At 38.1% G+C, this 23,766-nt stretch overlaps 1 protein-coding gene across 9 annotated transcripts in view; it reads left to right on the plus strand.

Annotated features, from left to right (window-relative positions):
• ADGRB3 (adhesion G protein-coupled receptor B3) overlaps positions 1-23,766 on the plus strand; it is a 616,055-nt gene that overhangs the window by 316,875 nt on the left and 275,414 nt on the right. For all 9 annotated transcript variants that reach the window (XM_043542447.1, XM_043542448.1, XM_043542449.1 and 6 more), the window contains 2 exons: positions 9,240-9,308; positions 13,290-13,398. In XM_043542447.1, coding sequence (XP_043398382.1) covers positions 9,240-9,308; positions 13,290-13,398 — 178 coding nt within the window. The remainder of the gene's footprint in view (positions 1-9,239; positions 9,309-13,289; positions 13,399-23,766) is intronic.

The raw sequence follows: 23,766 nt of genomic DNA on the forward strand, positions 1-23,766 counted from the left end.
TGGGAATGAGGCCTGTCCCCTGTGTAAGTTACAACAGTCTGACGATTGTTTTAATTTATGTCTGGCTGCACATGATCCTGTGGAACCATTGCTGTAACCAGAAATCAAAAGGGCCTAGGATTGCCCCCCATTTCCCCAGGACATGTCCCCTGTGGTGGGATGCAAAAGTAGAGGTACTCTGGAGCCTCCATGCTACCCAGGGATTCAGCTTGTCTGGGGGTTTGGGAGAAGGAAATCCTACCCTTGCCATGTAATAGGATTCACAGCAGCTTTAAACCCCCAGAGTGGCTCAAAGCAGTCAGATTGGACTGAAGAATTGCAGACTTATTTACAGTAAGAAAATATTTGAAAGGAATTAATTTAAATTAAGAAACCATAGCTGTCTGAAACTGACTGCAGTTGGAGTGGATGGAAATTAAGGACCTCAGAATTTGGGTCTCTCTATAGTAGAGTTTTCTATGGAGCCCTTCACTGTCCTATCTAAGCAGTGATAGAAAATGAGGAAGCCCAGCTCCATAAGTACATCCAGCGCCTCATGGGACTGGGCCATTAGATTGTTCACCACCCATTCAGAATTTAGTCCCCTGATAGTCACTGTCTCGCCTTATATCTGCAAAATGCCTTTTGATATGTATATTCTGTGTGTTGTGACCCAGGGAATGGCAGAAATATTGGTAGGTCTCTTAAAGAAATGGCAGATATATTGGTAGGCCTATCAGATTCTTGGTGCCCATTTCATATTTCATAATTTAAACAGCAAAACCAGAAATGCAAAATGGAAAACATAATACCAACTATACGTATAAAATGATGGGGTCTAAATTAGCGGTTACTGCTCAAGAAAGAGATCTTCAAGTCATTGTGGATAGTTCTCTGAAAACATCCACTCAATGTGCATTGGCAGTCAGAAAAGCAAACAGAATGTTGGGAATCATTAAGAAAGAAATATCATACTGCCTTTATATAAATCCATGGTATGCCCATGTCATAAATATAAAGGGAAGGGTAAACCCCTTTAAAATCCCTCCTGGCCAGAGGAAAAATCCTCTCACCTGTAAAGGGTTAAGAAGTTAAAGGTAACCTCGCTGGCACCTGACCAAAATGACCAATGAGGAGACAAGATACTTTCAAAAGCTGGGAGGAGGGAGAGAAACAAAGGGTCTGGGGCTGTCTGTATGCTGCTTTTGCCGGGGATAGAACAGGAATGGAGTCTTAGAACTTTTAGTAAGTAATCTAGCTAGGTATGTGTTAGATTATGATTTCTTTAAATGGCTGAGAAAAGAACTGTGCTGAATAGAATGACTATTCCTGTCTCGGTGTCTTTTTTGTAACTTAAGGTTTTGCCTAGAGGGATTCTCTATGTTTTGAATCTAATTACCCTGTAAGGTATCTACCATCCTGATTTTACAGAGGGGATTCCTTTACTTCTATTAAAAGTCTTCTTGTAAGAGAAATGAATGCTTTTTCATTGTTCTAAGATCCAAGGGTTTGGGTCTGTGGTCACCTATGCAAATTGGTGAGGATTTTTACCAAACCTTCCCCAGGAAGTGGGGTGCAAGGGTTGGGAGGATTTTGGGGGGAAAGACGTGTCCAAACTACATTTCCCAGTAAACGCAGTTAAAGTTTGGTGGTGGCAGTGGAAATTCCAAGGGCAAAGGATAAAATTAATTTGTACCTTGGGGAAGTTTTAACCTAAGCTGGTAAAAGTAAGCTTAGGAGGTTTTCATGCAGGTCCCCACATCTGTACCCTAGAGTTCAGAGTGGGGGAGGAACCTTGACAGCCCACATCTTGAATATTGCATGCAGATGTGGTCGCCCCATCTAAAAAAAAAAATTGGGATTGGAAGAGATTCAGAAAAGGGCAACACAATGATTACGTGTATGGAGCAGATGCCATATGAAGAGAGATTAATAAGACTGGGACTTCTCAGTTTGGAAAAGAAATGACTAAGTGGGGATATGGTAAAGGACTATAAAATCATGAGTGGTTTGAGAAAGTAAATAAGGAAGTGTTATTTACTCCTTCACATAACACAAGAATTAGGGGTCACCAAATGAAATTAATAGGCAGCAGGTTTAAAACAAACAAAAGGAAGTATTTTTTCACACAACGCACAGTCAACCTGTGGAACTCCTTGCCAGAGGATGTTGTGAAAACCAAGACTATAACAGAGTTCAAAAAGAACTAGATAATTTCATGGAGGATAGGTCCATCAATGGCTATTAGCCAGGATGGGAAGGGATGGTTTCCTTAGCCTGTTTGCCAGAAGCTGGGAATGAGCGACATGGGAAGGATCATTTGATGATTACCTGTTCTGTTCATTCCCTCTGGGGCACCTGGCATTGGCCACTGTCGGAAGACAGGTTACTGGGCTAGATGGACCTTTGGTCTGACCCAATATGGCTGTTCTTATGTTCTTATCAACCAGCTCTTCTGTTTAAATTACATGCTACTGGTATCTGCAGTCTGAAAATCTCTATGCATCTCAGCTTCCACAGCTGCTATTTATGGGGCATAGAAAAGGGATGGCAATAGAGGAAAAACAGATGTACTGTAACTTGACTCAGGAAGCTAGATATTCTTGTCACCTGTTTCATACACATGACTTATGGACAAATAGAACGTGTATGTTAAATCAGACCTTGATTCTAGGTTGATTATCTATTAGCCTGATTACATATTCTCACCAAAAACCTAAGAAATGCTACTGTTAATAAATAGTTAGTTTTCTTATAAAGAGAAGTAGTTAAAATAATCATGAGTAAAAATATTAGTATCAAGATGCCATAAATATGAGTAATATGTATAAACAATGCATAGAGGGAGGAGTCTCTGTACAGCACCATGTGCAAGGATCACAGTTGTTTCCTACTGCTGCTTTGAGGTGCTGGGAGATTCTCTCTCTTGCACATCCACAAGAAGAGCCATGCAAAATATGACTACCTAACAAAGTAGAAATATTACACTTCAAATTATATTCATATACTTTTGACAGGACAGAATTGTTTGAGTTAATTTGGGCATGAACACTGTATGCATTTAATAATTATTGTATATCACCCAAGTCCCTTTGTTAATTATTGGATATCACGTAGGTCCCTTCATTACAAGTGCTATAAAAATGTTAGATTTATACAGTAAGTCAGTCAGCGCATTAATTATGATTAATAAGCATCAGTGGTCTTAACTATCTATATATTTCTAAATATATTCTAGATATTAATCTAAAATGCGTGTATCTATTATTATACATAAAGGGCCTGATTCTCCTTGACACCATCCTGGCACTGTAAATGTGATTTACTCCCACTCTAAGTTCCTTTTACACTTGATGGATCACTTGATGATTACCTGTTTTGTTCATTCCCTCTGGGGCACCTTGTATTGGCCACTGTCGGAAGTCAGGATACTGGACTGGATGGACCTTTGGCCATTCTTATGTACATTGCCAGCCTGGTATAAAAGGAACTAACTGCAAATGAAAATCAGGCCAGTCTGTAGACAAGTCCATGTATATTTATTTATAAATGCACCCATACTGTATGCACATTTATTTTAAATTTAAAATGTATATAAATGCTTTTCAAAACCTTTTTTTAAAAAAGAAACCTACGTAAACATACAGTCTCTGCCAATAAAGAGATATAGATAATCTAAAGCAGGAGAGAAGAGTATGCACATTATAAGATAACATACAACAACCCATTACAAAATAAGCATGACATAGACCATAAGACTCAAGAACATGAAAAGAGAGCTAATACAAATACAGAGCACTGTTCTCAAAGAGAGACAAAGAGAGAGACCAGATGTTTAAGGTGACACAAAGACTGAAAGGTAATATTGTACAAGTGCTATAATATTTTTGACAAGTCATTCTAGCAACCTCTTCCTTCCACAGACAGGACACCTTTGACACTGGAGATTTTCCAGGCACTCTTCATTTTCTATAGTGTAGCCATTTATCATTTATCATTTTAGATATGAACTGTGACAAATGCAGGGACAAATACTTTGCTGACCTAAATCTTGTGCAATGGTTCTGAAGCCAGGGGTGGTGTTCGTGGTATAAGTCAGCACATAATTTGGTCCCTAATATGGATTTTACACAAGGGCAAGTTACACAAATGTATAAAATATTCACTGGGACTAAGATCTAAGAGCCCAAACTTGCATTAATGAACTCTTAAAACTTCACTGAAGTCAAGGACTGCGGGCCTATGTCTATATATAGATTCAGTTATAGAATATATAGGAATCTAATACCTTCCTATTCAAGTGGCAAATTAAAATGTTTGTTACTTAAAAAGGAAAAGGAACATTATTTAGCATCCAGAATATAAATTTGGTTGGGAAAAATATAATTCCTAGATACTAGACTAGTTTTGGATATAAAGCATATGTAAATTGAAAAATGATATGGCTTGTAGGTGTCTTACATTGTGCTAATAAGGCATTAAAAAAAACAAGGAAAGAAAGAAAGAACAACCAATAAATCTCTATGGGCATTTTTGACACGAAAATCTGTTTGCATGGTCCTTAATTAACCTTTCTGAAATGTAGAGACATTTGAAAATATCCATGTGAGCCTTGCATCCTTTTACATATCTTGAGAGCTGAAAGAGGAAAACTCTTAGAGGTGAAGGATCTCCTTTGGAAAGAATTTTGTAGGTTAAATTACTTGACATTTAATTTGCAGAGTATATTTTATGATGGATTATTGTATTTATAGTCCTCACGATGCAGTGCTGAATGTGAATGGATACTCTAAGTGCTTGAGTAGATAAATACCGAGGGCCATATCCAAGACCCATTAAAGTCAGTGAACAGATTCCTGCTGATTTCAGTGGGCACCAGATCAATCCCTGAGCCATTTTCTTCTCTGTTTTCATTACTGCATTGATCCCCAATGTTCCCTCCCTTATGCATTCCTATCATCCAATTTTGTATCACTGAAGCCAATGAAATTTTTGCTACCCACTTCACTGGGAGGAAGACCGTGCCTTCAGTTATGTCATTTTTTTAAAAAAGTCATTTTTTAAGTCATCTTTTGTTCCAGTTCAGCAAAGCCCTAAAGCACATATGTAGGTGCTTTGCTGAATCATTATTAGCAATGTAAATTATTGGCAATGTAATTCTCACATCTTAAATGGCATCATTAGCTTCCTCCCTTGGGACAGTGTAAGACTATGGAGGAAAATAAGTGTTTTCAGTGTGATCCTCCTTCATGTGATGCAAAGAGGAAGCTTCCCATTCTCCCAAAACCATATGTTGTTAGAGGTAAACTTTAGGAGCCGGGTTAAATTGGTGAATATTTTATTTTGTGAAAATGTTTTCCCTAATTTTGTGCAGTTTTATATTCCCCAAATTTTGATATTTCCAGTCATGAGAACTTTGGTACTGAAAAATTCTTAAAAATCAATTTTATTCACAAAATCTCATGTGCAATATTTTTATGGAGAATGGGAATATTCTGAAGAGGGAGCATGGTCTAATTCAGTGATACTCAGACCTCAGTGGTTCAGGACCCAAATTAGCCATCAGCATTACCCAAAAGACCCACAATAGTGTGAATTCATTGTTTCATTTACTATAGTACTATTTAAACAGTATGACAGAAGAAATATTTAATTTTATATTTTCCTGTGAGAAAAAAAAAAATATATATATATATATACACTTGCACTAAGTTTTTAACTTATTTTCTGTGAGAATAGTATATTTATATTATTATTATAAATAATAAATATTATACATATAATTCTCACAGAAAATAAGTTAATAACTTAGTGCAAGTTGGTCACTTAATTGGTTAATAACAATAAAAGCATCCTGATTGTTCAATAACTTTAATATCATGTGCTGCAAAAAGCTGCAGGAGACACATTAAAGAGCCACTTGCAGCTCACAAGCCTCAATTTGAGTATCACTGGTGTAGTTAGTGCATTGATTAGAGATCTGGGAGCTAGGAACAACTAGTTCTGTTTTCATCTCTGTCACTGACTAGCCTCAATACTTTGTACTTACAGTAAATATCATTTTTAAAATGCTACTTAATTCTTCACAACATCCCTTCCGGGGGAGGGGGGGGATGGTAAAACTAATGGTGTAGGAGAAAGGAGAGCATATGATCCTTAATCTAATTTCTGAAGTGACTTCCTTCGTGACCTTGAGTAAGTCACTCACAATCTGTTTTTCAGAGCTTCTGAGTATCCATTACTCTAACTGAAGTTAATGACAGCTACAGGAATCTTTTATAAATGAATATAAAAATCATTAGATAATTAACAGACTGCAGACAAAATTGTATGAGTGCAAGAAAACTGATACAGATTTGAGCTGAACAGGCTCTGCACAAAAAAAAACTTAACTCTTACAGACAAAAGAAATTGTAGATAAAAGTGGAGGGGATGCAGCTGATGGAATTAAAAAAGAAAGTTCTGAGAAACACTTGAAAGAAATTTTTTTTTAAAGTATGCTTTAAAAGCTGTCTAGCTTTTAAAGATGGTTGTGACTTTAGGTGTCATTCTTCTGATTTGCGTAAAGACACTCAATACATGGGGCAACCAAACATAGAAAGTAACACCTAGAGGCAATTATATATTTTCTGTTTAAGCCTCCTAAAAAGACAGCTACTTTTTTGAAAAGTAGCTGACACATGGTTGGAGAGAGACCATAGACTGCCTGTTAGTTTATTTATTGTTATCATTTTGTTAAGAGTTTTGGGGCCTCCCATTTGGAGCAGAAATTGATGACACTGAGTCAGGTATTTTTAGTGTAATTTGTTTATTTTCAAAATGTGTACAAGTTTTGTTTTCTGAAACAAGTAGGGACTTAAAAATGGTGCACAGGCAGTTGCCTTTGGTAGAGGCCTTGGGCCAGGCACTTCTACCCTATCCTAATAATAACACCTTTCTTGCTCTGTATTTTTCCAGATATTCTCGCAACCAAAACTTCTGCTTAATATACAGCACTCTGTTTCATCTCACAACCACATAACCCCTCTACTCCAAAAATGCCATTGGACCACATGTTCTCAAGAGGGGGACATGAAACATCATTAACCCTTTTGTGACATTACTGCATGCAAAAGGAAATGTATTAAGCTTTCCCTGCCTAAGGAGACGGAATTAAACCTAGTCTCCTTTACCAGGTTCTGGGTGAGGTGCCTGCTTCAAAGCCCCTAAAGGCAACCTATTACAATATTTTACTGCCAGAGACCTCCATTCAAATGTAGATTAAAAACAAGTACTGTCAAAGTACTTCCCAGTAAACATTGGCCCATCTCTCACAACCATTGCACTGTACTCAGGAGTAGAGCTGAGAGGATAATTGATCTTTTGGTTTGGTGCCTCTCTCTCACACACACACACACAAACAAGGGCAACCCTCTACCGTGGAGACAACTATACTAGTACAAATGTTCTTATACTGGTTTAACTTATTTCCATTACCATATATCAATAATCTATACTAGTGTAAGTGTCTCCACACAAGTAGCATTGTACCACTTCAACTATACCAGTACAATTAAACTGTTGTGTGAATGCAAAGGCTAAATTCACTTCCTGCATTATTTTAGAAACTGTATTAATGCTGGTGCTGATGCTGAAAGAGTGGATTTACTGGCTTGGCCTTAGAGTTGGGCAATATAATCAAAAGTAAAATTGATTCACCAAATTCTGCCTTATCCTGTGCACCACAAAGAACCCAGTCCAAAAATCCACAAGCAAAATTCTTCATCAGTTAATGGGGCTTTTGCTTTGGTGCAAGGACTCTTATAAAGTTTTTAGGCCCATATTGTATCTGAAGTGAAATCTTGCACTGTTTAAGTATAAAATAATGCCACTGCATTATTTTCTACCCCTTGGTTTGGGAAATATTTTCCACTGGTACATTCATTACTGTATAGTGAAAAAGATATTTTGTCTATTTTATTTTTTCTGTTTCCCAAACTTATCTCGCTAAAAATTCCATGGCAAGTGACGTGGAATCCTTGTTAGTATTAATGAGCGATGAGCAAATCTGAATGGTTTGGTTCTGGAAATATGGATGTTTTCTTCTGAGATTTCCAGTACTCTAGGTTTTAGCTGGAATGGAAATACAACTAGCCTGTGTCAAAGTATTTCATTATGTTTTCAATCTCGTGGTGATTGAAACCAGAAAATGCAGAGACACAGGAAAATTTGGAGAGACCAATAGGTTAAATATGGATATTGAAAAGATTTTGGTTAGTTTTTATTACCTAAACCAGTAATACTGAGCCCATGGCTATATGGCTGGACAGAATAATTTTGTGGTCTAAGCCTCTCTGCAAAGTGGACTCCGCCCTTCTTTGTTCTATTGTAGTGTCTGGTTGATCTCTTATACTGGTGGCAGGAAATAGACCACAAACATGCATCAGTAATGACAATTGTTATGGGGTTTGGGGTACAATCCAGACCAGTAAGAGTCACCACTTGCCCTGCAACTCTAGGTGCCTTAAAATACTTTGCTGCTTTAGCTCCCATCTTGGGATGCTCAAAACCAGTCTACAAGTATCCAGGTCACACCCTGAAGTGTCTCGGTGTTAGATAGTCCTGGTTCAGCAGCTCTGACCCAAGCCTGTCTACAGCCCCTATTTGGCTTCCACCAGCCTTGATTACAACCACCCAAGTGATCCCAACACACACCCCTCATGAATTTCCCCCAAACCATGTGCCATGTCTAGCCCTCTTCTGGACAGTTTAGAGAAATAATAAGGTTTGTTTGTTCCTCTAAAGAAATAAAATTACATCACAGCTTATTAACTTAACAGGTGTAAATATACCCTTCCCTTTAAACACAGCACTGAGCTGGTTTCTAGTAAAAATTAAAACAAAAATATTAACAATAGGACATAGGTTAAGTGATGCCAAGTAAAAGGAATAAAGTTAGAAAGAGTTATAAGCAAATCAAAGTGAAAACACTCATCTAAAAGTCTAAAACTTAATCTAACAAGGTACAGTCTGTGGTCAAGATGGTTTCTCTCACCAGTCTTCCTTCTTCCCAGCTATGGCTGACTTTTCCTCAGTCAGCACCTTCCACAGATGTACAAGGTATGTACAGCTGACAAGAGTTGCTGACACAGAGTGGTGAACCGCCAATGGGCCTCTGTCACAACAATACAAAATCATTCTTAATTATAACTTAATGTCATGAGCATTTGTTATATTTCTGAATTTCATTTTACTTTGATTTTTTTATTTCAATTTTGCAGAACTTCTTTCAAATAGTTAGTAACCTGCTAGATGAAGAGAACAAAGAGAAATGGGAAGATGCACAGCAGGTAAGATTTGCCTATGTTGCTATTTACTTTCAAAAATTACCAAAGTAGAGTTTCACATTTTGCCCTCAATAGTCTCAGTAGTACTCCCAAATCCTGTCCTAATTATTTATATATTTATTTTAGGGGTATCAAGGGATTAAAAAAATAATTGTGATTAATCACGCAATTGATCATGCTGTTAAACAATAATAGAATACAATTTATTCCAATATTTTTGGATGTTTTCTAAATTTTCAAATATATTGATTTCAATTACAACTCAGAATACAAAGTGTACAATGCTCACTTTATGTTTATTTTTATTACAAATATTTGCACTGTAAAAAACAAAATAAATAGTATTCTACAATTCACCTAATAAAAGTACTGTAGTGCAATCTCTTTATCCTGAAAGTTGAACTTATAAATGTAGAATTATGTACAAAAAATAACTGCATTCGAAAATAAAACAATGTAAAACTTTAGAGCCTACAAGTCCAATCAGTCCTATTTCTTGTTCAGCCAATTGCTCAGACAAACAAATTTGTTTACATTTCCAGGATATAATGCTGCCTGCTTCTTGTTTACAATGTCACCAGAAAGTGAGAACAGATGTTTGCATGATACTGTTGTAGCCGGCATCGCAAGATATTTATATGCCAGATGCGCAAAAAAATTCATATGTCTCTTGATGCTTCAACCACCATTCCAGAGGGCATGTGTCCATGCTGATGACGGGTTCTGCTCAATAATTATCTATTGCACTGCAGACCGATGCATATTCATTTTCATCATCTGAGTCAGATGCCACCAGCAGAAGGTTGATTTTCTTGTTTGGTGTTTTGGGTTCTGAAGTTTCCACATCAGAGTGTTCCTCTTTTAGGACTTCTGAAAGCATGCTCCACACCTCATCCCTCTCAGATTTTGGAAGGCACTTCATATTCTTAAATCTTGGGTAGAGTGCTGAAGCTATCTTTAGAAAGCTCACATTGGTACCTTCTTTGCGTTTTGTCAAATCTGCAGTGAAAGTGTTCTTAAAATGAACAACATGTCGTCATCCGAGACTGCTATAACATGAAATATATGGCAGACTACGGGTAAAACAGAGCAAGAGACATACAGTTCTCCTGCAAGGAATTCAGTCACAAATTTATTTAACGCATTATTTTTTTAACAAGTGTCATCATCATGGAAGCATCTCCTCTGGAAGGATGGCCGAAGCATGAAGAGGCATATGAATCTTTAGCACATCTGGCATGTAAATATCTTGTGACACCAGCTACGACAGTGCCATATGAATGCCTGTTCTCACTTTCAGGTGACATTGTAATTAAGAAGTGGGCAGCATTATCTCCTGTAAATGTAAAAAACTTGTTTCTCTTAGCGATTGGCTGAACAAGAAGTAGTATTGAGTTAACTAGTGGGCTCTAAAGTTTTACATTGTTTTGTTTTTGAGTGCAGGTATGTAACAAAAAAACCTAAATTTGTAAGTTCCACGTACATGATAAAGAGATTGCACTATAGTACTTGTATGAGGTGAATTGAAAAATACTATTTCTTTTGTTTATCATTTTTACAGTGCAAATATTTGTAATAAAAATAATATAAAGTGAGCACTGTACACTTTGTATTCTGTGTTGTAATTGAAATTGATATATTTGATAATGTAAAAAATATGCAAAAGTATTTAATACATTTCAATTGGTATTCTATTCTTTAACTGTGCGATTAATCACAATTAATTTTTTAATCGTGATTAATTTATTTGAGTTAATCGCATGAGTTAACTGCAATTAATCAACAGCCCTAATTTATTGTTTATTTTTGAGGCAGTGCTAAGTCCTTGTTTCAGGTCTGGTGTAGTTTTATTTTTCTTTTCATCAAATAGTCATTAGACTTCTCTGTTTTATGGAATGAAAACATGCTAAGGTACAGTTAAAAATAAAGTCATATTTTATGGGACAGAAACAAAAGCGTCTGAAACTAATAAATCCTGTGCAAAAGCATTTTAAAGTTCTTATACAAAGCTCATCACAGCAAATAATCATGAAAAATATAGATATTAGATGAATATTTCACTTAGTATAAACAGCATTAAGTAGCTGAAAGTGCTAGAGAGAGAATTCTTTTTCCAGCGCTAAGCCATCTAATTCTGTGTTCTTTCTAAAGACAACAGAGTTAAGATTTGAAAACCAAGGGAATTTTCACCATTTTTTCCTGCTAGCTTGCATAAGAGGATTTGCTTTAAGCAAACTTTAGGTTGGATATGATTCTATGATTCTAAACTGCATTTGTACGCTACTTTGGATCCCTGAGATTGTGCTCTGCATTGTTCTTTCTGGTAGAAAGAAAGCCTAATTCACTATCAATAAATTGCTGACTTTCTATCAGAAAACACCTGCAGCAACTCAACATCCTTTTTCTAAATTAACTGCCAGCATCAGAAACCATTAATTATGGATTATATAGAATACAAATATACAGCACCCACTTTAATACATGCCTTTTGTTAAGAGCTGATGTAAAGAGCTTCCTGGAGGACGCCATTTTCGGGCTACAACAATAATTTTTTATTGGGCCTGCAACACTCAGAAATTATGCTACATATTCTTTATCACCATCTACTGGCACTTTATGTATTAACTACATACTTTACATATACACAGATAGAGAGCACCCACGTAACACCTATGGCTTAATGGTTTCTCCTGCGGTTATTTACTGTGAAATTCTAACTGGAGTGAATACTGGCAACAGACTGTTTTGATTGAAATGCACCCTTCGTACTCAGTCCAGGAACACATACGGCTTGTTTGGTGTATGGGTGATACTGATATTAAAACATTTGTCACCTTACAAGAAGTCATTAGAAAAATAAAATGTAAATCTGCATCACTCAGGGCAGCATTTGCACCTTGCCAGGATCTGGAACACCACAATTAATTAGTATAAAAGAAAGTATGTTGTTGCTGCCCAAATCTTTAATATAAGGGCTTCCATACACTACAGAACCCAGCATGCAATTGCCCACCTTGGTCTCAGAGGCTCTGGAGCTAGACACATCAAACAATAGGAAGGGGCATGCATGAGGACAAAAAATGTATTGTGTGCAGCAGGATATCCATTTTTTTAAAATATATAAATGTTTATTTTACAGGAAAGTATCCCTTGTCCATGACACAGACAATAATCCTTCAATGATTTACTGATGTATATGTTGTATATGATATCAGTTTATCTGCTAAATTTGTTAATAAATGTAATGGTTTCTAATCTCTTGATACTATTGCATAATGAATACATATTTTTTGTCCTAATGCCCTCTCAGGACCATGAAAATGAAATATGTTTTCTTGTAAATGGACTAGCCATTTACCATTTTGCAATTCTGCTGTTGCAGAGATCAATATGGATGCCTTTAGTTTACTACTTTAACACTGTGCTAGCACTAATAATAACGTTAAAAATGAATACACACAAATTCAGGAAAGCATTTTATAGTTAAATACTGTTTCAAAGCAGCAAAGATGATACCATACTGCAAAGAACTAAGGGCCAAATTTAGCCTTCATATACATACACAACTCCTGTCGACATTGTTGGAGGTTGCCTGCACAGATTTGAAAGCAAAATTTGTTCTAAATTTGTTCCTGGAATATGACTCTGAAATACAGTAACTGTTACTGAGAGCTGTGGAAAGCAAAGAATTTGAATCCTTTTCTGATAGGTGCATTAATTTATGGGCAAACATCCCACAGTTCTTGGACAAAACTGATTTCGAATGATATTGAGAGAAATCTTACCTGGGGATAAATGATGCATTGAAGACTAAAACATATTGTTTTGCAGTAACTTAAAAGTTTGGATATTAAAACATTATGAGTACAATTTAGCTTTTGAATGTCCCAGCTCATTTTATTGGACTTCGTTAGTATTTTATGTGAATGCTACAGAGTTTGGGAAACTCTTGCAGTTATTGTGTATCTGACCTTCATTTATTAGATCTATCCAGGATCAGTGGAGCTAATGCAGGTGATTGAAGATTTTATACACATTGTTGGAATGGGGATGATGGACTTTCAGAATTCATACCTAATGACTGGAAATGTAGGTAAGAAATAGGAATTTCTTTTATCAAATATTTGAAAATCAAAACATGCAAGTATGTACTTTATACCTGCTGTCTATATGATTGGCATCCTCTTCTAAACTTGTGTTTTGGTGTTTCGTCATCTGTTATCTAGTTTATTACTCTATTTAAAAGTGAATGCTTGAGTAAGTGAATCTCCTACTTTCTCATCTCTCACAACCTGAATATAAAGCTTAAGATCCTAAATAAAATCCAAAAAGTAGTCCATGTTATGCTATGCATATACTAGAAGCCTGCCAGTATACACAATGATTCAAATAGCAATTTGAGACATTAGAATTAATAATTCTATTAATAATATATATAATATATAATAAGAAAAGGAGTACTTGTGGCACCTTAGAGACTAACCAATTTATTTGAGCGTAAGCTTTCGTGAGCTACAGCTCACTTCATCGGATGCATACTGTGGAAACTGCAGAAGACATTATATACACAGAGACCATGAAACAATACCTCCTCCCACCCCACTCTCCTGCTGGTAATAGCTTATCTAAAGTGATCACTCTCCTTAAAATGTGTATGATAATCAAGTTGGGCCATTTCCAGCACAAATCCAGGTTTTCTCACCCTCCGCCCCCCCCCCCCCCCAAACTCACTCTCCTAAGGTGCCACAAGTACTCCTTTTCCTTTTGCAATGGATGGGCTATTACCAGCAGGAGAGTGAGTTTGTGGGGGGGGGGGGGGCGGAGGGTGAGAAAACCTGGATTTGTGCTGGAAATGGCCCAACTTGATTATCATACACATTGTAAGGAGAGTGATCACTTTAGATAAGCTATTACCAGCAGGAGAGTGGGATGGGAGGAGGTATTGTTTCATGGTCTCTGTGTATATAATGTCTTCTGCAGTTTCCACAGTATGCATCCGATGAAGTGAGCTGTAGCTCACGAAAGCTTATGCTCAAATAAATTGGTTAGTCTCTAAGGTGCCACAAGTACTCCTTTTCTTTTTGCGAATACAGACTAACATGGCTGTTACTCTGAAACCTGTCATAATATATAATGTATATAATATATATATATACTAAAATTACTAATTCTAATGTCTCAAATTGCTATTTGAATCATTGTATATACTGTATAATTTTAGTGTGTGTATATATATATCTCAATTTGAGACATTATAATTAATAATTTTGGTGTGTGTGTATATATATATATATATATATATATATATATATATATATATAATATATATAATGAATTGCTTAACTCGCTGGATAAATGTTGATTTTGTTGACAATATTTCTACTATTTTTTTATTTGCCCATAGACCTTATTGTGCATATTGTAGTGTGATAGTAATCAGCCTCAGCAAATACCATTAGTAAAACCTAAACATCAATTGTCATTATAAGACTAAATCATGTAAAGCTTTTCTCTGTGTGTGTGTATTCAAAATTTTGTTTTGATTTACTTTTTAAAAGCCTTGTTAGAGCAGCTGTACAACATTCATAATGCCAGTGAAGACCGAGACAGGATACTAAAATAATAGAACATATGAAAGATGTCATCAACCTGGACTCAACCTATTAGGGGCTTTAATTATCTCTGAAGTATCAGTTCATCTAGGGCATGGAGTACTAATGCATTTGAAATGACCCAGATTGTAAGGCAATTTTGAGTATTTCATCTGGTTGCCATAATTTGCAGTGACTACTATTAGCCTGTCTTGGGTGGCTCATGAACATGGGTGCCAGCCTCCGGGCAGACTGTTACAAATCAGGGCATAAACCCTAAACTGGTTGTGTGTTTTATAATTAGATTTCACCAACCAAGAATCAAGCACTGTAATAGCCTTAAGATGGAGTCACAGATAGCTAGAGTGGCCAAGGTAGACTATCTTGCCACCCAAGAAAACCAGCCTTAGTGATAGATGGTACCTTGCACCAAAGATCACAACAATATTCAGGTTACTCCCAGTCCCAAAGGATCAGTCACTTACCCCATGTCAAGTGCATCCTAGTTCTCACACCAAAGACAACTTTTGAAGCCAATCCTATAATAAACTAACTAAAGGTTTATTAACTAGGAAAAAGAAATAAGAGTTATTTACAAGGTTAAAACAGGTAAACATATACACACAAATGAGTTACAGTCTTAGGTTCCAAATAGCACTAGAAGCCGCTCTAATCTGCAAGCTTTATATGTCCTTCAGGGCTAACTGAAGCTGAGCAGCTTGGGGATCGTTGTTTAACCTTAGAAATATTGCCCTTTCCAAATTCCAAGTAGCATAGTGATATAGTTCCTTCTGGTCAGGGAGTTTTATTCCCTTCCCCCAGAGTTCAAACTGTGATGGGATGGTTATGTTCACATCCCCTCTTCATGGGTGTGGGTATGGGGGGATCAATCAATGGAGTCTTTTGTCCATTGATGTTCCATAACGGTGTGCCTGGTGTCTATAAGCCTTCTTTTGTTGGGCAGGACACCTAGTGTCTCACTAGTAAACTAGTATCTCTTGGCAATGCTTGGCAATCACTTGGCAATGCTTCTCTCCTGACTATGGGGGTTTTCAGTTTCATAGCAAACAATTTTATCGTTACAAAGCAAACACTTATGGCTTGTCTATACTGGCACTTTACAGCGCTGTAACTTTCTCACTCGTGGGTGTGAAAAAACACCCACCTGAGTGCTGCAAGTTTCAGTGCTGTAAAGTGCCAGTGTAGACAGTGCACCAGCGCTGGGAGCCATTCCCCTCATGGAGATGGCTTAACATTGCTAGTGTGGTGGTTTAACATTGCGACAGCGCTTTAACATTGCTAGTGAAGACATGCCCTTAAATATTACCTTATAACATTGGATATAGATATAATAAGTGAGACTAATGTAATGCACAAGCATTTCATAAAGGCCAAACATTTGAACACATTCTTATAAACTTAACATGTATGTTAACTAGAGGTGTGTGGTTGGAGGGGTTTTGATTTCTATACTGAAGCAGGTTATTTCTGGATAAAATAAAACCCCTTCTGACCCCACACCCCTAGTTGTCACCTACCACCCTACACTGGAACCCATAACGGGTATCATCAAACAGCTATAACTCATACTCAATGGGGACCCCATCCTGAAAGAAATCTTTCCTGAACCCCCTTTTCTGGACTTCAAACAGCCCCCAACCTCTCCAAGCTCATCATCAGAAGCAAGCTCCCCACAGACCAGGACACACCAACTCAAAGTGGTACCAGAACCTTCCACAACAACAGATGCAAAACCTGCAGACATATTTCCACTGCTACAATGGACCCCCTGCCACACACCTTTCAAGATCCATGGGTCCTACCCATACCTGTCACAACGGGTGGTATACCTTTCCCAGTGCACTAAATGCCCCAATACCAACTATGTAGGTGAAACCATACAATCACTATCCTTTCTAATAAATTCACACAGGAAAAAGATAAAAACAAAAACACTACATAGTGATCACTCTATCTCTGACATATCAGTCCTCATCCTCAAAGGAATCCTGCACAACACTTTGAAAAGACGAGCTTAAATACATAACTTTGCTAGACACTAAAAACAACCCACCTAGCTGCTTCCCCCCCACTTCCTTTCATCCTTGTGACGGGAGGGATTTTAATGGGCCACTTCACCTTGAGTGGTCTCTTGAAATATGTGTTAACTACTTCTGCTAAACAGTCTCCTCCATCTTGTAATTAGCTGTGACTTTCTGAGACCATGTCTACCCTACAAAATTATGTTGACCTAACTTACATCAGCATAAGCCACCATAGTTATTAAATTGCTTTTGTGCATGCACACATTGGTCCTTGTGTCGGCAGTGTGTGTCCTCACTAGGAGCACTTGTATCAATTGTATTGTCAGTGTGGACATTGTGGGATGGCTTCTGAAAGCCAGGAACACTCTAGGTAAGCAAAGGAGTGTCAACACAGATAGTGTGTCAACCTAATTACATCTACCATTTCTCTACACTGCTCGGGGAGGTGGTGTTACTAAATTTAGTAGTTTTCCTTTGATCATCCTCCTCCCTCTCACACCTAATGTTTTTTAAACCCTTAGGACTAGAGTCTTACTTAGACTATGTGCCCATGCAAGCAAGTGAAAGAGATTAAGAAAAGTAAGAGAAATGCATACACCTATGCTGGCTAGCTGGACCTTGGGTCCTGGCACATTGGAGCAAATGGGTTACCCACCTGTATTCTCCCTCGCTGGAGCCAGACAGCAAGGAGGGGACCGGAAATGGGCACCGTCTTGGCTCCACTACCTCTGCTCACTGCCCAAAGTAGTTGAGCTGGTGTGGCATGAGGAGGGAGAAATTGATTGCTGTTATAGTCTGTCTGTAAATTACTACCCCCTGCAAGAACAAAGAGGGGGTGATCTCTGAGTCACAGTGCCTTCCAGGGTTATTTCTGTTTTGGTTAATCTTACACGTCACCTCTTGCTCAGGGCTCTTCCTAAACTCAGGTTAATTAAGGCCACTGGCTGCTGCAGCAATACAAATAAATAATAATGTTAAAAAATGTAGGCAGTTCCTACTGACAGTCCTCCAAATTCATCCTGGGATCTATGGGTATGTCTACCCTTTGAGCTGTGAATGTAAATTCCAGCTTGAGGAGACATACACATACTAGCTTTAATCAAGCTAGTGTGCTAAAAAATAGAATGTAGTAACAGCGGTGCGAGTAGCAGGAGGGACTGCCTGCCCCTAGTATGTACCTAGCCGCTTGGGCAGGTAACTGCTTAGGGCAACCAGCCCCTCCCACCACTCACTTTGCCACAGCTGCGTTCTATTTTTAGCATGCTAGCTTGATTAGGTATGTCTCCTCATGCTGGAATTTACACCTCCAGCTCAAAATGTAGATATAACCTAAGAATCAAGCTGGGGGTTTTCCTTTTTGCACCAGTAATAAAGGTTAGTCACACAAAATTCTGCCCATGTTTAAGCTGTACAATACCACTGTCCCCAAATTATACCCTCAGTGCAACACAGTCGCCTTCATTGGAGTTACACAAGTGTGATTCATTGACCATGTAATTAGAATGTAATTTTGTTGCTATTACATCAGAAGGAATACATCCAGCTCATGCTCTCTTAGCTGTATAAACGCTGTAGTGCTAACTAGCGTAAAAAGTAGTAAAAGTTATTTATGTAACAAAAGTAAGCAAATATGTAGAATACAGGAAGCAGATCTGTGCAGAAAGAAGGGGCCATTTTTATACATAATTAACAGAGCAGAACTGTACTATAGTTATTGTCATGGTCTGTTTTGTAAAAAACGAATATAATAATTTTCAATCCCCTCAGACATTTCATGCATCCATTTAGAATCCCTTTTCACATAAAATGAGAAACAAGATTCAGTACTTACGATGAGTTGCTTCTTTTTCTGATGTGCTGCGGAAAAGAAAGATTCCAGTTCTGTAGCAAATTTCACAGCCACAGAAGTGTCCTTGGTTTCCTGATTTTAATTTGCATGTCTGCATCCAGTTGAACAGAAGTAAACTGATCCATAGATCATTTATCTTGGGCATCCACACTTGTAATTGGGTTTGACAGATATGCCAATCTCCCCAGATCTTCTGCAGATGGAGTGTCATTTTCCTTACTAATCCTTAGGTGATCTCTGTCTAACTCAGATTCAATGCTTATTATGAACCACACATCAGAGTGTAGTTATAAATCCAAAAAAACCCTCTTTCTTTTCTAGGGCCAAATTTTGCAGCACACTCAGAACAGGTCCATTCATGCTACAGCTCGCCCCACTCCTTCTCTATTCTTCTCTCAAACAAAGGAGGAGTTGCTGGAACAAACTGAAAAATTAAATAGCAACAAGTCACCAGAACCAATACTTTTCCATCAAGAGTTCTGAAGGAACTTAATAATGTGGCTGAGCTGCTAACAAGAAATCTTCAATCTCATTAAAATCAGCTGCTGGACTGGATGATTGGGGTGCAGCAATGTTGTCCTGGTCTTTAAAAAATGATCAGCTGGATCTGGAAATTATGGAACAGTGAGATTTACTTTAGAACCAAGTGAAATGCTTCAAACAGTAATGAAAGATAGACACTTTATATGGTAGGACAGATTAGGATTGTTCTGTAAAGGAATATTGGATATCTGTTCTGAACTAGGTTTGTTTCAGTGTAGCAGCAAAGGGATAGTTAAAAGAAAACTGGCTGACCAAATTTACTAGTTTGTAGTGTTGTTGTACCCATGTTGGTCCCCGGATATTAAAGAGACAAGATGGGTGAGGTAATATCTTTTATTGGCCTAGCTTTCTTTGCTGAAACAGATAAGTGCTCTGTGTAGCTTGAAAGCTTGTTTCTTTCACAACAGAAGTTGGTCCAATAAAAGATATTACCTCACCTATCTTGTGTCTCTAAAATTTCCTTGAACTTTCAATAAAGTCCTTTACAAGATGCTATTAGAAAAACCAAGTAGTTCTGGTGTGAATTGTATTGTTATGGATAGAAGGCACAGAAAATAAACAGAGTGAATGTAACAGCAAATAATGTGGGAAATATTATGTTATCTTATAATATCAACAGTAGGCCATCAGCTGGAATGCTGTGTTTGACCCAAAAAAACCCAGCAACACTGTAGCACAATAGAACGGGATCTGAGCTGGGTAATAAACATTCTTAGAGAGATGGGGAGACTTCTCATTGAAGAGAGACTGAAATTATTAGAATTGTTTAGTGTTGAAAGGAGATTAATAAAAAGGTACATGATAGATGTATGAAAATAATGAATTGTAAGAGAAGATAAACTATGCTTATTTAACCTTATTCCTAACACAAAAACATTCAGGGGTCCTTCAGTTAAACTGTAAAGCAAAACATTTAAAACTGAGTGACCAGTGGAGTCCATTGCCATAATCATTGAGGCTAGGTGCTTAGTAGGAATAAAAGGAAAAACAGGATTGGTCATTTATATGGAAAATGGGAACAATCACAGTTACACTCAATAAGATAAACCACATCAGAAAGGATACTGGTCTTCATGCTTCTGGGCATAAGCCAAACAATAACTGATAGGCTTCGTCTACACTATCAATTTATGTCGGTATAACTACATTGCTCAAGGGGGGTGGAAAATCCACACCTCTAACCAACAGTTATATCAACCTAACTCCCAGTGTGGACAGCGCTGTGTCAACAGGAGAAGTTCTCCCATTGGCATAGGTAGCATCTTCACTTAGTGCTACAGTGACAGAGCTGCGCCAGTGTAGACAAGCCTCTTCATCTGAAGCATTTGGTACTAGCCACTATCAGAGAGGGACAGGGGCTAAAAACATCAGCTGGCCTGATCCGATATGACAGTTTCTGCACTCCAAATCATTCATTTGGGATTTCATATTGAGCTGGGCCAAATAGGCCTTTCAAATGTTTTCCTTCTTATTTAAGGAGGGAAAGTCTGATCTTGGCCCTCCGAAAATCTATAGGGAGACATAGGGTAGAATTGCTACACCTCCAACCAACAGTTAGAGGCTATAGAAATGATTGCCCTTCCCATAGCCTCTTTCTTTTTCATCTGAGATGTTAACTTCAGATATTTTCACCTCTATGCTTCTCATGTTCCTCTGTGCATCTCTCTGTTAACGAGTTTGTGGGTGGTTCAAGTTCCCCCGTTGTATTCCCTTTTTTTGAAATATTATTGTTCATATTTAGCAAATGGATGCTTACCTCTTCTATCTGTTTTTTCCACACCAGTTTGGGCATTTTGTAACAGTGATTCTGTGTCTTTTCTTATAGTTCGTATCTGATCTTACAGTATGGTTACATTCTTACATTTCCAGCTGATGTTTGCCTTGAGATCACTTTTCATCTGTGCTGCTAAAGCTGATTTAATTTTCCTTTGCTAAGCTTCCTTCCTAGTATTTTTCTTTCTAACTGATTCAAATTACCTCCTGACCACCTTCTGTTGCCTCCTTTTTTTGGCTTTAATTTCTTCCAGCATTTGTAGCTATATCTTCCATCTCTGTTTATGCCAAATCAGTGCAAGGATTTTTTTTCACCACTGAAATCTAATACTGATTCTTGACACAGACATTGCCACTTTCAGAAGCAAACACAACTAAGAAAACATGTGTTACTTATAAACAAAGCACATTTGCTCTGGAAACATTAAGGCACAATAAACAAGAAACCCCCTTATGCCACTTTCAGAATCACTTTTCAGAGTAGGACCATGGTTGTCAGTTAAGATCTGCATAATTCACAGGGAAATTACTTCAACCTACAAGGAAAGGAAGAGAAAGATATTGCTGTGAGTTTTTTTTAAAATGAAGTTGTGAGGCACACACAATATGATATGGTGCTGGCCCAGGTAAGCTGCAAGAATCCAGAAAGACTGATAGGTGAATGGATAGGTGGCTGTTATTTCAGCTTCTGACAAGTCAAGAAAGGTTTAGACTTCTTTACTGGGACAGAACCTTGATGGAAGAGAAATGATTACAGAGAGAATCAGGATAATCCTTCCTTATCTATATTTATTTACAATATCTACTTAGCTGCTATTAACGCTTTGAACTATTTCTCTTTAGCAAAAAACTGCACAATCAGCAGAAAAATGTACATAATGTTTGTGGATCTCCAGCAACCATACAGGTATTGGGTAAAATCCTGAGAGTTTTGCTGTTGACTTCAGTGGAACCAGGATTTCGCCTAAGGTTTAAGTTTCAGTCAAATATCTCTCATACATAATCTATTGCCTCATACTGTGAAAAGTCTCACTCCTCACTTGTGCTGTGCAGGAGGAGTATGTGGAAGGAAAGGTGGCTCTAAGCCTCCTTTTTTCTTCTTCTGATCCTGTGGTTAGCTAAGGACAAAGCTGGCCCATGGCACAATTAGTGGTGTAGTTTAAAGGTTATTCTACTGTATGCCAGTTTGTGATGGTGGGTAAGGCCTTTACTCCAATGAAGATCATTCCCATGTGAGCCAATCTGGCCCCCTCTGGCCTCCAGAAGTCCCTTGTCTTTCCCACCCATACACCCTCTACACCCTGGAGGTCGGGCGGGTCTGGCGTAGAACAAGTTACACTAGCTTTACATCAGCTGAGGATTCCTCTATGCCAATGTTTCCCAAACTTGGGACGCTGCTTGTGCAGGGAAAGCCCCTGGCGGGCCGGACCGGTTTGTTTACCTGCCGCATCCGCAGGTTCGGCCAATCGCAGCTCCCACTGGCCGCGGTTCGCTGTGCCCAGCCAATGTGGGCTGCGGGAAGGGTACAGGCCGAGGTACATACTGGCCGCCACTTCCTGCAGCCCCCATTGGCCAGGCACAGCGAACCATGGCCAGTGGGAGCTGCGATCGGCCGAACCTGTGGACGCGGCAGGTAAACAAACCCGCCCGGCGCGCCAGGGGCTTTCCCTGGACAAGCAGCATCCTAAGTTTGGGAAACACTGCTCTATGCCATTAGAATCCTAAATGACCTATTTAGGACAGGTTTTAGGTCTCATTGCATCATTCCAAAAGACACTTCTCCCTCCAACCAGTTCTATATTTATCTCTTCTCTCCCCTCCCACTCTGTGCCCATATCCATGAAGATTCCTGTCAGGTACCAGCCAACAGGTCTGGTAACCTCCTGGTCCTCTGGAATGCCTGTGCTGGGCTATTCAGTTTCCTATAAGTCAGTTAGTTGGGAAAACCACAGATTCATTCCCAACTATGATGTTACCTTACCTGACATAATCTTCTAGAATACCTAATAAATAAACGTCAGGATGAGTGACTCCACTCCTGTGGAGGCCTTGGGGTTAGCTGGCCATGTTGGTGCTAAACAGCCACAGGGATTGCGGGATTTCAGGATCCATTTAGTCTTCCTTGTCCATGAAACTCAGTTGGTCCTTGGGACTTTGTACCATGGATGCTCCTTGATACAAGATTTGTTTCTAAATAGCTAGGTTATTGAAACTATATAACTGCTTATATGACTCCTGGTGACGATAGTATCTGAGCACCTAGTGCTAGTGAAAAACAAGATGTAGTTCTACACAGTTTCTAATATAAAGAGAGAGTGAGTTCCGACCATCAGTCTCACTACTAATTCCAGTCCTTTCTGGCAACTTTTCTTCTTTCTGTGGAGTGTTTGTTTATCCTAATGGTGTCTGACCAGTCTATCTGTTACACTGATGTGAGATTTAGTGCTGTGTCTCTTAACATCAGCACTTCAGGGTTGTTCAGTCATATGCCATAAATAATGTGCAGATCTATAAATGCACTAAAAAGCTTAGCTGCTTTTAGGAATCATTCTTGTATTTTGGTCTATTTCTTGACAATGGAAAAATAAAGTTATAAAACAACTAAGATGTTCATTTCTTTTTTGATATATAAATTAATGGCTTGAAACTTTCAGTCAGAA

The sequence above is a fragment of the Chelonia mydas genome, chromosome 3, assembly GCF_015237465.2.
Source record: "Chelonia mydas isolate rCheMyd1 chromosome 3, rCheMyd1.pri.v2, whole genome shotgun sequence".
NCBI lineage: Eukaryota > Metazoa > Chordata > Testudines > Cheloniidae > Chelonia > Chelonia mydas.